Source organism: Hevea brasiliensis, chromosome 2 (assembly GCF_030052815.1).
Source record: "Hevea brasiliensis isolate MT/VB/25A 57/8 chromosome 2, ASM3005281v1, whole genome shotgun sequence".
Taxonomy (NCBI): Eukaryota; Viridiplantae; Streptophyta; class Magnoliopsida; order Malpighiales; family Euphorbiaceae; genus Hevea; species Hevea brasiliensis.
Genome location: NC_079494.1, coordinates 115,655,363 through 115,672,206, shown reverse-complemented (window position 1 = coordinate 115,672,206; position 16,844 = coordinate 115,655,363). Strand labels below are relative to the sequence as shown.

General features: G+C 33.5%; 1 protein-coding gene across 1 annotated transcript; it reads left to right on the top strand.

Moving 5' to 3' along the window:
* The first annotated feature begins 8,505 nt into the window (after positions 1 to 8,505).
* On the top strand, positions 8,506 to 14,822 carry LOC110659663 (transcription factor UNE12). The gene is made up of 7 exons (XM_021817661.2): positions 8,506 to 9,101; positions 10,525 to 10,644; positions 11,511 to 11,576; positions 12,989 to 13,054; positions 13,873 to 13,950; positions 14,039 to 14,282; positions 14,417 to 14,822. Exons 1-6 carry the CDS (start codon positions 8,751 to 8,753, stop codon positions 14,267 to 14,269), a joined length of 912 nt encoding a protein of 303 aa, XP_021673353.2. The 5' UTR covers positions 8,506 to 8,750; the 3' UTR covers positions 14,270 to 14,282; positions 14,417 to 14,822.
* The last annotated feature ends 2,022 nt before the right edge of the window (positions 14,823 to 16,844 follow it).

Sequence of the window (16,844 nt, the reverse complement as noted above, 5' to 3'; positions counted from 1 at the left end):
TTTTGCTGTCGCAGATAAGAGCAAAGAGAAAGCAGCAGAGTGAGTTGCGGGATTGATAAGAACTCTTAAACACTTTTGTACGGGTATTGTTTTATACCCTTGTAGTTATTTTGATGTAAATACTGTAATGTCATAAATATCAATGTAAAGTGAGCAGTTGTATAATAAATTATAATAATATTATTTTTGGAACTTCTTTTTGTAAATTAACATTTGTAGTTTGTGAATTTCATACCTTATGCACTGTGAATGAAGTTATGAAATATTTTGAGATGATAAACTTTGATTGGATTGTGGAATTATTTTGAAGTGAATTGAATTGAGTTGAATTGAGATTATTTGGAGGATGGGAGTTGAAAAAATTATTGGAAGTGCTTTTTTTTTTTTTTTTCAGGTATTTGAAGAACTGTTTTCTCCAAATACAAACAGAACTCTGTCAAAATTTTTATAAAATTTGCGAAAAAATTAAAATGAACAAATATTTTTACTAGTATTTAAACTCTGAATAAATGATTTTAATTCCTACCAAAATGCTCACCACTTCCAAAATGCAAGAAAATAGTTTTAAAATCCCTTATAGTGTACTTAATGAATTATCGGTAGACGAAGTTCAGTAGTTCATTAGATATTCTACGGGATCATGTTATGCCTTACAGAGGGGTAAGGTGTGACACCTATCTTGTAATGCTCAGAAGACATAGATTAAATCAAAACAATGTAGTTCAATTACTTAATCATTTGATGTATCCCTCAAGACACAAACATTCGCAATCATAATTAAATAAAATCCATTCCTAGTTAATGCAATAAAAACTTATTTATTTATTTAGGTACACCATTACTCCCTCTTACATTTAGTTTTGCTAAATTTCTAACCTTCCAAAGTTCGAAATAAGCTTTATAACCTGCTGAATGGCCTTTTCAGGTTTTCCATCTAGATCTTCTCTCATCTCCCCTTTTGCCTAGACCACCTTTTGCAAATTTTCAATCTAGCATTTTTTTTTTCTTTGGCCCTTACTTTTGCCTAGACCGCCTTTTGTAGGTTTTCAACCTAGCGAGCCTATCTCACATAAAGTACCATTTGAGCCTATCTAAATTGACTGGTTCTTGAAATTCATTCCCATCTAAGTCTGATATTCTTACCGTAGCAAGATCTTTTTGACTACTTGGGTTAAACTTTCCTCTTAAATCAAAAGGGACGGGCCAAGCTTGTTTCAAAATCATGTCTCCCTCTTTGATCTTTCTTGGCCTCACCTTCCTCTGATAAGCCTGCATATGATACAAGGCTTACATCCTCTTTTCATCAATCAAAGCTAGTTCTTCATATCTCTTCTAGGCCCACTCATTTTCTAGGATCTTAGTTATTAGCATCACTCTTAAGGATCTGACCTCTTACTTAATAGATAACATTGCTTTAGTCCCATACACTAAAGAGAATAGGGTTGCCCTCGTGGATGTCCTTGTAGTACTACGATAACCTTAAAGAATATAAAGGAGTTTTTCAGGCAAATCCTTATTTGTTTCGAATATTTTTTTTTCCAACTAGAACCATTCCATTCATATGGGAACCACACATTCCCGCATGTACTTTTTTCATTATTTGCTCAGCCTATTTTTCTATCACACATAAGAGTTTGTAGATTTGACCCTCAGCTAAAGTAAGTTGAGTGGCTAATCTATAAATTGTTGCTCTATCTCTTTTATTAGCTGATTGCGAGTATTCTCTCACTTCTAGAGACCTCCTTATGTCTTCATATCATTTTCCTTCTCACTCTAGGTCCACATGTGTTACTAATAATCCTTCATAGCATGAAATTTTACTCATTATTATGATAACTAGCAAAGTCAACTTTTGATCACTCTTTTCCTATGGGGACACCAGCGTGGCTTGGGAATCGGCCATCTGATTTTAAGCTCGAGGCATGTGCTTCTTGGTACTTTGTTAATAAGGCTATAAATTTATCTCTTTCTTCTTAGGTTAAATCTTCAGCTAACTTAATATTTTTAGGATTATTTGGTGTACCCAAATTAATAGAGATAAATTTTGATACATTAATAGAAATTGATTCTAAATAATTATGAATGCCATGCATATGCCTATTAGAATAAACATCAAATAAGTAAGCAAAAGGACTAGTCATTTAGTAATTTTTGCCTCGAAATCTTCATCAAGTACATCAAAAATGGAAACATCAATATCACCACTGTGAGCATTACAAAAGACAAACTCAAACTTAGGAGTGTAACTTTAGGTTCTTGGCTTCCTGCAGTCTTTAGATCAATGGTGCTGATTTTTTGCTCTAATTCTTTCACATGTGATAACCCCTAATCACATGTCAAGGTAATTACCCCCTCTTTCAAGAACTTAGGAGGCTTTGACTCTTCTTCCTCTTCTGTTGGCTCATAGCCCAAACCATGACTCGTGATCTGTCCCTTCATCTCAAGAAAAGTCACCAGACCATCTATACTTTCTCTTAGGCCTATGCTAAGAAAAAAAGTTCATCCGTTTCTTCATAGTAGCCACTTTTAGATCCATCTAGCTTTTATAGATCCCAACAACTTGAAAATCAGACACTAGTAGAACTGAACCATCTAGTTGTAATGCAATATCTCCTCATCAGAATCAGTCCAGACATCCAAAGGACCCTCATCATAGCTAGAATTATCACAAATGTCAACAACCATTATAGACTGAGGTTCATTAGGCTTTTGGATGAGTTGGATAGGTATATTGGGCTTTTGGATGGGTTGGATAAAGTCAATAAATTTGTTAGGGTTATTTAGGGTGATGGAGATCATGTAGAGACCTAGTGTAGGTGGAAATTTTAGTTACGCATAGGGCTAGTGTGGGTTTTTTTTTTGTTGATTTTTCGGGTCAATTATCCGTTTGGTATCAATTAGGTTTTAGATATCATGCTTAAGTTGAAAGCATTAGTCGGTGTCATGACTGTGGGCATTGGTAGAACCAGTAACATTGGTTAATATCATAGCTAGGTGGGAGTAGATTTGGTAGTGGTCTGGGTGCTAAGAGCTGTAGGAGGTCTTGAGCTTTGAGACGCTCTAAAACTTCGGATAAGGGTTGGCTGAATTGGAAAAATCTTCTTGGGGTGTGAGACAAAATTTGAACCTCAATAACTTTAATGCCACTTAATTGGCCTACCTCGAGGCTTCTTTCTAAAGTTGACCACAATTTTCTCTTCTAGCTCAAACATCTTGGCGTTCAATATTTCATCAAGCACGGCCATAGTTTCTTCCATCTTAAGTAGTGTAGGTGAAATCCTTACTAGTCTCTTCCCTTCCCTAACCTAAGTGACCTTATTAGAAGTCTATTTGGTGTGTTTTGAGGCTATGTTTGCTAAAAAAAATGATTTAAGGATTAACCTAAGCATGCTATGTACATGAATGCAATGCATGAATGAAATATTTTTTTCTTTTTTTTTTTTTGCCTTTACTTTTACAAAACCAAAACTGAACCATACCAATAGAACTAAAACTGACCCAAAACCAAACCATAGACTGAACTAAGATCAGACCAAAGACTGAATCAAAATCGAAAAAAAAATCTTCAAAACTAAATCTTCGCCCCCTTATACCTTCAACTCTCACGCAATGTAAGAAAAAAAATTCTATCCTAGGCTACAGTACACTGGACACACCAACATGGGGTGGTCTAGGACGATCATTCCCTCACAAAACAAAGGATTTATATCCTTAAAGTGTAACCATAAGTAAGCATCCTCTTGCTTAACACAGGTTTTGAAATGGACTTGGGCCTATACACACATTGGGTTTATGCATAGGCCTAGGTTCATCTTAACTACCATTAGAACTTATGGTTTGAACGGTAAGGTTATAAATCCAGCATAACAAAAATCTACGGGATACTTAGGGCTGAAATCTATGGCTCATGGGCTTCATCGGGTAGAAAAAGGGTCACCCATGCGAGAGCTTGTCCATTAAGCACAACGGTCGAAGCTGTGGCTCTTTTATATACTTGAAGGTACAGGCATGGGGTGCTAGCATTCACCAATTCGTCGTAGCTTAGAGTTATGGTCTCCTTGGCTAGTACTAACGGGGCTAAAAAGGGTAAGGGTGATCCTTGTGATAGTGTAGTGCAATGCAAAAAGTTTAGCAGAGGAATAATATTAGACTAATAGAAACATGTTGGAGTAACTATCCATTTAGTCCCCAGTGGAGTCGCCAAACTGTAAGGAGGGGGGCGTGAGGCGAAATATCATCCATTAGAATTATATAAAATGCACCAGGTAATGCACAGGAAAAATGGTGGAGTCACAATTGTCTTACTTAAGTACCACCTCCTTAGACAATATTTTTCTAGACATGCACTTCATATAATCCTAATAGAATTAAACCACTGGTAAGTACCGTCTTCCCATAACACTATCACGGTACTAAGGATTTATGCCACAAAGGCATAGATAGACAGGAGTCGCCGCCCGGATAACAACCGAGAATATTCAATGTTTCTTCCGAGGGTCATGGATGGCAACTTACTCCTTGCAGAGTTTTCACAACCGTCATTACCATAGCCCAATGTCTAGGTTCGGGATAGTGGGTACATAAGGGGAAGGTGTTAGGCACCCTTTACGCATGGTCTAACCTCGTTGATTCGAGTGCCAGTCCTCTACTAATGTTTCTAGAAGTCTTGTTTATTATTCTTTTATTAAACTTTATCCTAAAAAATGCAATTCTAATCTTACACACGCAAGTAATTCACAAAATGGTTGTTGTTTACACACAATTTTCATGCACAAGTAATTCCTATCTATGGGGTTGCTAATTATTTAAATGATATTTACCAGATGACTAAAATTAATTTATTATTGAGAATTTAATTTATAAACAAATTCAATTTCAAATAACCCTACGTTTTTATTTAACCTAATTAATTAATTTTCACCAAGTTACCCTAAGGATAATTGAACTAAGTTAATTATGTACATGTGTAATTTATTCTAATATCACATAAGGCCCAAACAATCACAATCTAATAAAGATTTCTAACATGCAAAATTATTTTACAATTACCAAGTATTAAGTTAAATTTATTTTATATGTCAATATTAGTTTAATTTACAAACAAGATTAATTTTAATTTATAAAGTATTTATTTAAATTAATTACATGCAAAAGTCAGTTAAATTAAAAACAAAGTTAATTTTAATTTACCAAATAAAAATTCTATTATTACTACAATTTCATGTCAATAGTTATTCGAGAAGTTTAGAGCTACTTACTTATTGGTAAATGCAGTTGCCATTGGGGCAAGTTACCCTTCAAAAAGGGTCTTCTCTTCTAACATGGCAATGATATCCCTGACTTACTCCCGTTTAGCTCCATATAAGCTCTACGCAAATGCCCTCTTTGGTACTTACCTTAGGGCTACTTACCAATTTTATTTGTAATAAAAAAATAAAGAAACTAAAGAAAATAAAAGAAATAAAGAAAATATTAATAACAATTTACATTGGATTCTAACTCTAATCTCCTAAAGGGTTAAGATTCCTAATTACTTACAACTACCTAATGGTCTAAGTCTTCTAACATGATCAAAACACTTCATAACACTTGTTGAATTAAAAGAATACAGAAAAATAGATCAAATATCAATTAAAATCCAAGAAAATATAAGAACATGCATAAACATACAATTTTTAAATTCTGACAGATTGAGAGTAGCGAGAAATCCGATTTTTTAAAAATAGTTAGACATGCCTAAAAATCATAAAAAAAATTACAGAAGACAGCCTACATATCATACAAGATCATAAAATTTATAAATCAAACAAAACCCTAACTGAATGGTCTACATAAATCGTAACTTTTCTAAGTAACAAAATCATACTACTTTTTTATAAAATTCATAACTCATTAACCACAATAGATATGAATACAAAACCAATTGGAAAAGATTCATAAGATTCTGAAATTAATTTTAGACACTATAATTACACAAAAATATTAAGAAACAAGGGAGATATGAGCTCCAAAAGTCGGGTATCATGCAAATCAGATTTTACAGGAATTCTAACTTTAAACAGCCATAACTTACAAAATACAAAAGCTTTTTCAATGATTCTTAAGCCTAAAATTAATAGAATTTCGTGAAGAATAGGAATATAATTTTCCTAAAATTTTTACAGATTCAAAAAATAACAAAAAATAATAAAAATATGAGAGATTGAAAACTGAATATGTGCAGAATTGTTTATTCCCTCAAATTAAACATGATTACATGATCCATATGAACATATAAAATAAATTAAAAACAAGGAATATAGAATTAAACATTACATGGCGTTGATCTTGAAAAGAATATAAAGAACTAACCTTTAAGAAATATCGCTAGAAAAAAAAAAAGAGAACTGAAAGAATGTTGGATATTCCTCTCTTTAATTTTTTTTCTTTTTTTGTGTTCTCCTCCAACTTTTTTTTTCTCCTCTTTCTTTTTATTTTTTTCAGTGGGGTATTTATAGGATTTTGGGAGAGAGGTGTGATAGGGTTTAGAGTCCTAACGTGATAAAGTTCAGATAACTTAAACAACTAGGATTGTAAAATTTGGGTGAGACTGAAATATGGATGAGTTATTTCAATCAATGGGAAGAGAAGGAAAGGGGAATACACCAATAGGAAGTGAGGAAGAGGTGTGGTAGGGTTTGAAGTCCAGTGTGATAAGGTTCAAATAACTTAAACAACTGAGATTGAGGAATTTGGGTGAGACTGGGATATGGGTGAGGTGTTCCAACCAATAGGAAGAAAGGGATAGAGAAAAAAAATATTTTCTTATTTTAATTTTTAAAAAATAAATTAAATAGGTCTTATTTAAAATTTCTAACTAGGCTTTCTTAGGCCAATGGGGTCCAATTAAACTTAATTAGTTACATTTAAAAATTATCCATATTAAATTTAAACAAAACAAAATTTTATTTAAATTTAATTAAATTCGCTTAAAAAAAATATATTATTATTTTTTTTCAAGATCATACCACAGAATTAATAATTTAGCTCCATACCTCTAATTACATCTTACAGTCATATAATTTTTTATCATCAGATTTTTTACAGTCTCAATGCACATACTTATCACAAAATAAGTATCTACAGTCCATAGACACCCAACTTCGCACAACCAAACCAACAACCAGAGTAGATATCCCAAATATTTTCAAAAACATGAAGCTTAACTCCAAGCCATGACAGGGTGCTGTCGCAGAGCTCAAGGCACTTGTAAACCAAACGGGAAGACCTTCCCAACTGTAATGAAGAAGCAAATCTCAGAGATGCTAAACAGCGAGATCTAGAGAAGCTCTCTCAATCGCATGGAGCAAATCCACCTAAATTGAATCATTATCCACCTTTAGGTCCAAGAACCCAACTTCTTACAGACAGAAAAAAATACCTTCATAACTCCCTAGCATCACCGTCTGGTCTCCTCCCATTGCTTTAGCTCAAGCACAAGACAACTCAGCACACGAAGGTCTTCAAACAAAGGTCCTCACATTAAAGCACAGACCAACATGCAAGAAAAACAACACACCAAACGCAGAAGTATATACTACCTGCCCTAGTAGCGGGAGGGCGTTCCCACAAACTAGCCAAAGACCAAAAGTAGAGGCTTCCCCTTGCTCGAAGGTAAGGAAAACTGATGAGAGAAATTACTTGGCGAGTCCGAGAGAACCAAGAGAATCAAAACTTAAATGAGAGAAATTTTCTCTCACTTCAAAAAAGAGAAAGAAAATTCAATTTACTTATGATGATATAACGTAATTTTATATATATATATATATATATATATATATATATATATATATATATATATATATATATATATATATAATTGTTCCTAAACCTGATTTATTTCACCTTATATTGGATTAATTTTCCGTGACTTGCTCTAACTCTGATATTTTGTAGAAATAGGAAAAAAGTCTTCTCAGCTCGAATCCTCGTAACTTGACTGTATAATAATATATTATTTTTTATTAAAAAATAATATATTTTTATATATTTAAATATTATAAATTTTAAAGTTATATTTATAATTTATTTTTAATAAATAAATTTATATTATATAATAATAAATTAAAATAAAAAATAAAAAATTTAAAAAATGAGGTTTGAGCGAAGAAATCTGCCTGCCTCTGCTTCATAGACAGAAAATTCTCGTTCGACTTAAAGACATAGAGCTTACACAGCGAAAATTTTAAAATTTTGATGCATCACATTATGTCAAGTTATCTTATATCAAGAGATATTAAAAATTACTCACACTTTCTTACTCTCAATGACACGACTCATGCAACTTTGGTTCGACATGCCACGTTGCCTTGCACTGCCGGATCCCGACCCAATCTTGTAGCTGAATGGGCAAAGACAAAGAGCTTGTCATTGCCCAAGACAAGCAAATAAAAGCCGGTGCCGTTTAAGAAGGGCTAAACAAGAGCAAAACAAAAAAGAGAGAAAATGGGCAAGACGTAAAATGTTCATAAAAAGGAACCCTTTTATGCAAATGATGACATTTTTAACCAGGATAAAGCCACCCCTTTTGGTCCTCCTCTTGCTTTGTCTCTGCTCTCACTGAGAAAGCAATAAGCAAAGTTAAGCAACGCGAAAAGCTCTATAACTATCTCCTAGCTTTCTTCCTCTCTTCAACAATTTTTGCTTGTAGATGCTCTTTTGGACTTTAAAATCGTTACCTCCATTCACTTTGACTCGCCCGAGTTCATCTAATGGCCAATAACCCCACGGACCCTCCAGCCGATGATTTCCTCCAGGAAATCCTTGGCCTCCCTAACTTCGCTTCGGCTGAGGCTGGCTTGGTGGGAGCCGACGCCGGCTTGGCTGGGGCGGCAGCGGCTCAAGCTCCGATGATGCTGCAACTCAGCTCAGGTGACGGTTCTAGCCACATGACTACCCTCGGTGGTGCTGGCGGAGGAGGAGGTGCTGGGTTTCACGGGTTCCCGTTGGGACTGAGCTTAGACCAGGGAAAGGGAGGGTTTTTGAAGCCTGAGGAGGCGTCAGGGAGCGGGAAGAGGTTTCGAGACGATGTTGGTGATGGCAGAGCTACTACAGTGAAAAATGTAAGTGAATCATATTATTCTTTATTTTTATTTGCTTTGTGTTAGTGATTAATTGATTGAAGAGAAAATGCAGGAGGAGAGTGAAGGGATGAGTATATGATTTGAATGTCGAATTTATTTTCTCACGGATTTTTTCTATTAGTTTACGGGATGCAGAGAGGACAAATTGTTGTTGTAAAATTGATATTCTTTCGTACTATTTCTTTATCTATCATTTATAGTTCTTTTGATGCGAGTTTGGAAGCTGAGGAGACGAGGGGAGAAAAGAGAGAAAGCTTCATTTTCGAAAACTTAAATTATTTGGTTTCGGACTCGCTGTTATGAGATTCCAAGATTTCTATTTGAAAAGCGAAAGCTTTGAGTTTTTGGGACTGATTGGTAGGCTTCAGTTACGCATGCAAATTCTTCATGTATGATTTTCTTCCTTCAACAGAAAGTTGTTGTTGGTGATGTTTTAGTCGTTTGATAAGGGCATGATATAAGAGTAGCAACAATCAGTGGCGGAAATAGGCTTATGAACCCAGCAGCAAATTCACGAAGGTTTTCAAGATTGTTAATATAGTTGGTTAATAAGGGAATTTGGAGTTGATGAACGAAATTTTCAATAGGGACGTTTTCTATTTGGATTAGTGAGGAAATGTGTGAAATAAAAATTAGGATCCCAAATTTGAAGATCTGATGAAAATGAAAATCCCAAGTCTCTTGGAGGGAAGAAAATGGAAGATGCTTTTAGGTTTGATTTTGGTTGATTCAGCATTGGTTAGGGATTATGCAGCCTTTCTACATCTTTGCAAGGGGTTCAAACTTCAGGCACTTGATAAAGTCCATTCTATTGTTTGGGTAATGTTTGCACGTATTTGCTTTTTCTATCTCAAGAACATCCACAATAAATTACTGAACTTTATCAAATTAATAAATTCTAGGACCACCGATGCTATTAGTGGCTAGTTGGTTACACTAAATTTGTCTCATACAAGATGCCTTAGCCTGTTACAGTGCAATCCTAACAGTGAAATCATTCAGTGTTATGTCATGCGCAGCCCCTTTTTGTTCTGCAAATTGCCTATCCATGGCAACAAGCATCATAAGTAATGGCTGCATTCTAATCTATTTTCAATAATTTTTCATTGTAAACTTGGAATTGGAAAATAATTGTGATTAAATAATTTATCAAATGTTTAAACAAAGATAAAAATGCTGTAGTACTGTAAAAGTTATATTGTTGTATTGCCCGTTACCTTTGATTTTATTGCTTAGTGTTATATTTTTCTTATGCAGTTTCCGATCTATAATCATTTTATTTATTTGGTTTCCTAGCTTTTCTCTACTTCATGTGATTGGATTCTGCTGGTTAGTGGTGTTGGTGAAATGATCAATCTTTTACCGTAACTTTGTCCTTGATGTAATTATCATATTTTTGCAGGTTTTTCATGGTCAGCCAATGCCCACAACTGTGGCTGCGGCCCCTCATCCACCCACAATGCGCCCCAGGGTGCGGGCTAGAAGAGGACAGGCCACAGATCCACACAGCATTGCTGAGCGGGTATGTCTAATGTAGTGAGACAAGGACAGTAATTATGAAAAGTATAATATTATCAAGTGTGTAGATGTAATTTCAGCTTTTTAAATTAAAAAAAAAAAAAAGAAAAAAGAAAAAAAAAGGAAAACATGACCGTGATTCCTAAATGACTACGTTTAAACTCAAAAGTGACTGTTGAGAATCACAATTTGAAATCTCTGTTTAAGAGTAAAATAGAGGTTCTCTTACTCATCAAAGCTAGAAAGTGTCTGCTTAGCATGTGATTTGGATGCAATTGTATTTTAAAAGTGGTTTTTTCTTGATTGATTGGCTTGTGCATTAATGATCAGTCAAGCATTTGAACTTAATATAGCCTACTAGTGATTGAAGATTTTTTTAAAACAGTGTTTATGAACTCAGTAGGATAAATACTGTTTTTTCTGTGTATGAAGTCATTTGAACCATTTCCGCTAAAGTGTGAAAATGATTAAAGGAAACAAGATTGATGCTTAGTTGGTGGGAACCATCTTATGAGAAGAGCGGGGGTTGGGGTGGGGGGCGTGTGTTTGTGGGTTGTCCTCCTACTCTGATTTAGTCAATGTGCTCATAACCGGCTCATCCTAAAGTTGTAATGTGGACTGATTGTTTTAAGATCGAATGCTCCTATTTAATTTTTCCCCCTTCTACAAGTATGGTTACATTTGATTTTGGCTGTCAGAGTCTTCGTTCATATAACAAAATATGAGGCTGTAACTGACGGTAGTATAAACACTTGATTGGCTTTGGCACAAGAACCATATGTTTATTTTTCTTTTCCCATCCTTAAAGTCATTTGATCTTTTCTCATGGTAATGGCACAATCACTCTTGATTCCTTTTTATTTGGCACAGTTGCGTAGAGAAAGAATAGCCGAAAGAATCAGGGCATTGCAGGAGTTGGTTCCTAGTGTAAACAAGGTGTGTCCTTTTCTGTTTGATGTCTTGTTTATGAATTTAAATGAGGCATGGTTTCAGCTTCCATATTGTAGGCAAAAGCATTCTGCACTTCATGTTTGCCTCCTATAAGGTATAGATAAACATTGCCTCCTAAATTCTCTGTAATCCTCTATCTGAATAAAACACTCCAACTATTCAGAAAAGCTTATGAAATTGAGGCAATAACAATTTTGAAACCTGTGGGTAATGGCATGTGAGATTGTAGGCTAAAAGTTGGCGAATATATAATTTGCTAGCGGCACAATGGCATGGTTTGCGGTGTTAATTACAGTTTAAATAATTGTAATGGCCAGGAATTGATCCCAAGATATTTAATTATGAGTTTCTATGTGCTGATATGTTGTTGCTGCCTAATGATATAAATGCCTCAACACCTACAAATTTGTTATCCTCCTAGGAAACATCAGTAACCTGCTGAGTTTTGGTCAAAGGCATAGAGTTGGTGGTAGTTCAATCAAACTCACACGCCAATGAACTTCTTATAGTAGCAAGGTTTACTTTAACTGCTGAAAGTTAACTACTTAAGAACTTTGCTCCTCCCTGTCATGCAGAAGAATTTGATAAAACAAATGATTTCACAAATTAACCATTTGGATAACATTCTTACCTAAATTATAAATATCACCTTTGTTCAGTGCTACTTTCTGATATAGTGTAGCTAAAAATAGTTAATTTTTGTAGAAACAGCTAGTGTTCCACATGACTGGGCTGCTTTCATGCTTATGTTTCTATTGTTTACAATTATCTACTTGTATGAAATGCATTTATTATCATTTCGAGACCATGATTCAAATTATATAGAAATTTTATGGGCTTTTATTGGATATTATTGTACCTTTTCCACAGCTGTTAAGGTATGAACTATGAAGGATTCTTACCAAAAACTTCCTTTGTTGTGCATTTTGTTTTGTGCTGGCTTCAACCTTATGCAAGGATAAAGAGGACTTCTATACTTTGATAGAGCAAACTTTGTTCTGTACTTCAGTATTTTTGCAACTTACAGCTTATCTGCAACTTTACATGCCTTAATTTAGAATGAAACATATATAGAGCCTGAAATGGACCGAGTGAAAAAATGTTTAGGATGTGGTTATTAAAAGAAGAGGAGGGGGGAAGAAGCCAAAAACAGATTCCTAGACAGCTGCAAAATTAGAATTTCTTATGTTTGTGGCTTGTATAAACTTTGGATGGAGTCTGTTGTCTTAGTTTTATATTTAGAGATTTAGTAAGTTTTGTGGTTAGAATATGGCTGAAGGATGAGTTTTTTTGGTTGATTAAGAGAAGAAATTTTTTGAAGTTATTTATTAGAAAGTTTCTCTAAACATAATGCCCACTTCTTCCCTTCATCTTTGATGTGCATTTTGTCTGTGCAGACGGATAGAGCTGCCATGCTTGATGAAATTGTGGATTATGTGAAGTTCCTAAGGCTGCAAGTAAAGGTATTATAAAATATAGATTGACTTCCCTATCAATTTCAAAATCCATAATCAGCTCTTTTTTTATTTTATTTATTTTTTATTGAGAAATCCTATTATTTAATAGTTGTAAAGAGTCAAACAAGACATAGCTCATTTCATGGATGTTTAAGCTTTGAGCTTACATGTGTTGGGTTCTGTTTATATTTCTTCAGGATTATTGTTTGATATTTTTTAGATGTTCCTTTTAACAAATCTAAATCTAATTTATGTTCAAGCATTGTTGATTATGGTCAAGGTTCTAATAATTGCCCAACTGATGGTGGTGGTGGCCTTTATGCCAAAGTGTTGGTTGTGGCACTTGATTAGAATTACTGATGGTGGCCTTTCACACCAATTAATAATTATAATTTCCATACACGAGTTATTCTTAGAGCCACTTTTGTCTCTATATGGTGGTGCTTGTATGTTTCCCAGTAGATCTCTTGAGCTGGATCTAGTTCAAGAGATGTTGGTACCCAGGTGAATACTATTGTGCTAAGGAAATGATGGGAGCTGGGTCTATTTTCCCACTTCATGGGACAGGTTTATGTGCTTATAAATTTCGTTAGTTAGGTTGTGTCCACGATACATGACAAATTATAAGTTGAAAATCACCTAGCAAATGTCAATTATATTTATGTTGACCTATGGATGGCTGAATGTTCAATGGCTTATTCAATAGGGCATGCCTCATTCATTTTGGAATGGAGTGTCCACAAAAATAGCTCTTGTGATGTTTGAAATATTTTATTATTCCTTTTTCCCCATTTGTTTGACTAATATTTCTTTATCATTAACAGGTTTTAAGCATGAGTAGATTGGGCGGGGCTGGTGCAGTTGCACCACTTGTAACAGACATCCCACTATCTTCAGTTGAGGTAATTCGGAAAAGATATCGTTTATGGAGGATAACATATCTTATTGGTTTTCACATTTAGGCAGCTGAGATTGCTTTTCGTGATATAGGATGACACTGGTGAAGGTGGAAGAAACCAACCCGCCTGGGAGAAGTGGTCAAATGATGGAACAGAGCGACAGGTAGCTAAGCTTATGGAAGAAAATGTTGGTGCAGCCATGCAGTTTCTTCAATCAAAAGCTCTATGCATCATGCCCATCTCACTAGCGACGGCAATTTACCATACGCAACCACCGGATACCGCTACTATTGTAAAACCAGAAACAAATCCACCATCATAGAACTTAGAAAGGGGTAAGCATCCCATGGTCCCATCTAAAAGTCGCTTGTTTGTCCCATTCCAACTCCCACAAATAGATGTTGGCTAATTTTTCAAATTGCAATCAAAATCAGATATCACAGTTGTTGCTTTTGCGTTTCCTTTCCAGCTTTTTTCAAAGCAGGGTTGGATGTCAATGCCCAAAAAAATACAGGCAGGCCCTTGATGTCCTGCCAAGTTCAAGTGAAAGAGAAGAATTTTCAAAGCTCAGTTGATGCGCTCTTCTTTTTGGTATCAGTGGTGGGGATAGTGGGAAATGATGGGAGCACTTTTTTAGAGTGGGGGCACCAATTTTTGGTAGTGGCTGTGGGACCTTGTAAAAGGGGTATATATATATATATATATATAATGTTATTGTAGTAGTTTATTTCAGAAGAAATGGAATGCCAAAGTAGAATGGACAATGGTTGGTTGCTTCAATGCCATGGCTGTCGTAGTACAACGGGAAGTGGGGTTAATTTTATTTAGTCTCTCAATTCAATTTACATCAATAATATTACTTGATTTTTATTTTATTTTCAAAAAATTTTTCTAATTTTTAGATAAAAAAAATTATCATTTTACAGTTCTTTTTAAGAATGAAAATAATCATTTTACGTATTTCAGATTCTTATTTTTTTTTTAATAAAATTAATAATTATTTATTAATAAATTATTTTACTTTTAATAAAATTTATATTTATTAATTTATATGTTCTATTTATTAATATTTATTATTATTATTTTAATTTTTCTTAAATTTATTTTTTACAATATTTAAATTTAGAAAATATGTGTATCTTAATAAATTTTATTTATTTAATTTGTAAATAGAATAATAATGTATTTGATTTTTCTTTTCATTACTTATTATATCATTATGCAATGTTTATGATTACTTGATATTAACAACAGTGTATGGGACATACAGTTAGGCGGAAGATAATGTAGGAGGGATGACTAAAAATATTGTTTTGGGAAAAAAATTAGGGATTTGACAATTTTTTTTTTCAGAAATGAAAAAATATTTATTAATCACAAATAGAATATAAAAGATAAATACAAAATAATATATTCTAATTTTGCATAATAGATAAGTTGCACGATCGATTATTCGACTCAATTGCTTTTTATGAGGCACATCAGATAACCTCCATTTATATTTAAATATCTGCATATTGTATAATAAATATTTTTAAAAAAACAAATTAATAATAGCTCAATTGAACAGAAAAAAACACTATAAAAACTCAAGATTTACCAACAAGAATACATCAAAAGATTTATTCATTAAAAATTTATCAACAATAATGGATTTGAGAAGATTTACTCAAAATGGGTTCCAAATGAACATAAATTTGGAAGTTATTGGAGAAAAAACTTGTAGAATAGAAAGGGAACAAGCTGCCACAGCAAAAAAAAAAAACTTACTGATAGTCATCCAAAGAGAAGATCAAAGAGAGGAAAAGAGAAAAGAAATGAGAAAGGATGAAAAAAAAAATGAGTAAAAAGAATTTTAAAAATAATAAAAAGTTAATATATGATGCACATGGTTAACATTTGACAAATCAAATATTGACTTTAGAAATAAATTTCCAATGAAAAATTAACATTTGATCTAAAATTTAAATTTATTTCTAAATTTTATAAAATAATAATAATCATAATAATAAATAGAAAATATAAATTAATAAATCATTTTTATTAATAAAATGTTAAAAATGAATAATTATTAATTAATTTGGCAATGAAAATGAAAATTGAGAATGTGAAAAAAGGAGGGAAAAAAAGGGTTCTTTTATTGAACGCAAGGTAAACTGATAAATTCTCTCCATTGCATCTGAAAACTTTCTATTTATAAATTAGAGAATTTAAAAAAAATAAAAATAAAAATTAAGTGATAATATTGATTTAAATTAAAATTAAAAAACAGAAATAAATTGAGTAGCTACAGACGAAATTAATCTATAAAAGAAATGATAGTGCTACTTTATTCAGGGGGTGGTGGTAGTGTTTCCAAAAGCTATTCGACTTTCTTTTTGTTTTGAATCATTAATGGAGGTTAAATCATTGAAGGGAGAGAAAAATGGATGGTGATGGTTGGACCGTGTTTGGTTTCACTCATTTATTTACTTTTCTTTTTCTAATTTGAACTCTGAATTGATTTTTGGTGGTAGAAGCTCCAGCGGAGGAGGAGGGAGCTAATTTAATGAGATGGGATTTTTTAAATGTGCTAGACCCTACACACTCTGTCTTTGACTGGACTAAGCACATTATTATTTATCCAACTGTTAATTAAAATTAAAATTGATCAGACCTCTCTCTCTCTCTCTCTCTCTCTCTCTCTCTCTCTCTCTCTATATATATATATATGTATATATCCAAGTGTTTATTGATACACCAAGGCCCTGGAGAATGGGGGAGTTCTTTTTCTGGTGGAGAAATGGAAGTGAAGAGAAAATTTGCCAGATGCTGGAGAAAATAGACAACTGAAATGCTAGTCTTTTTCTGGATTTGGCACTGGAAAAGTGGGAGTGATGCTTGTGAAGTGACATATT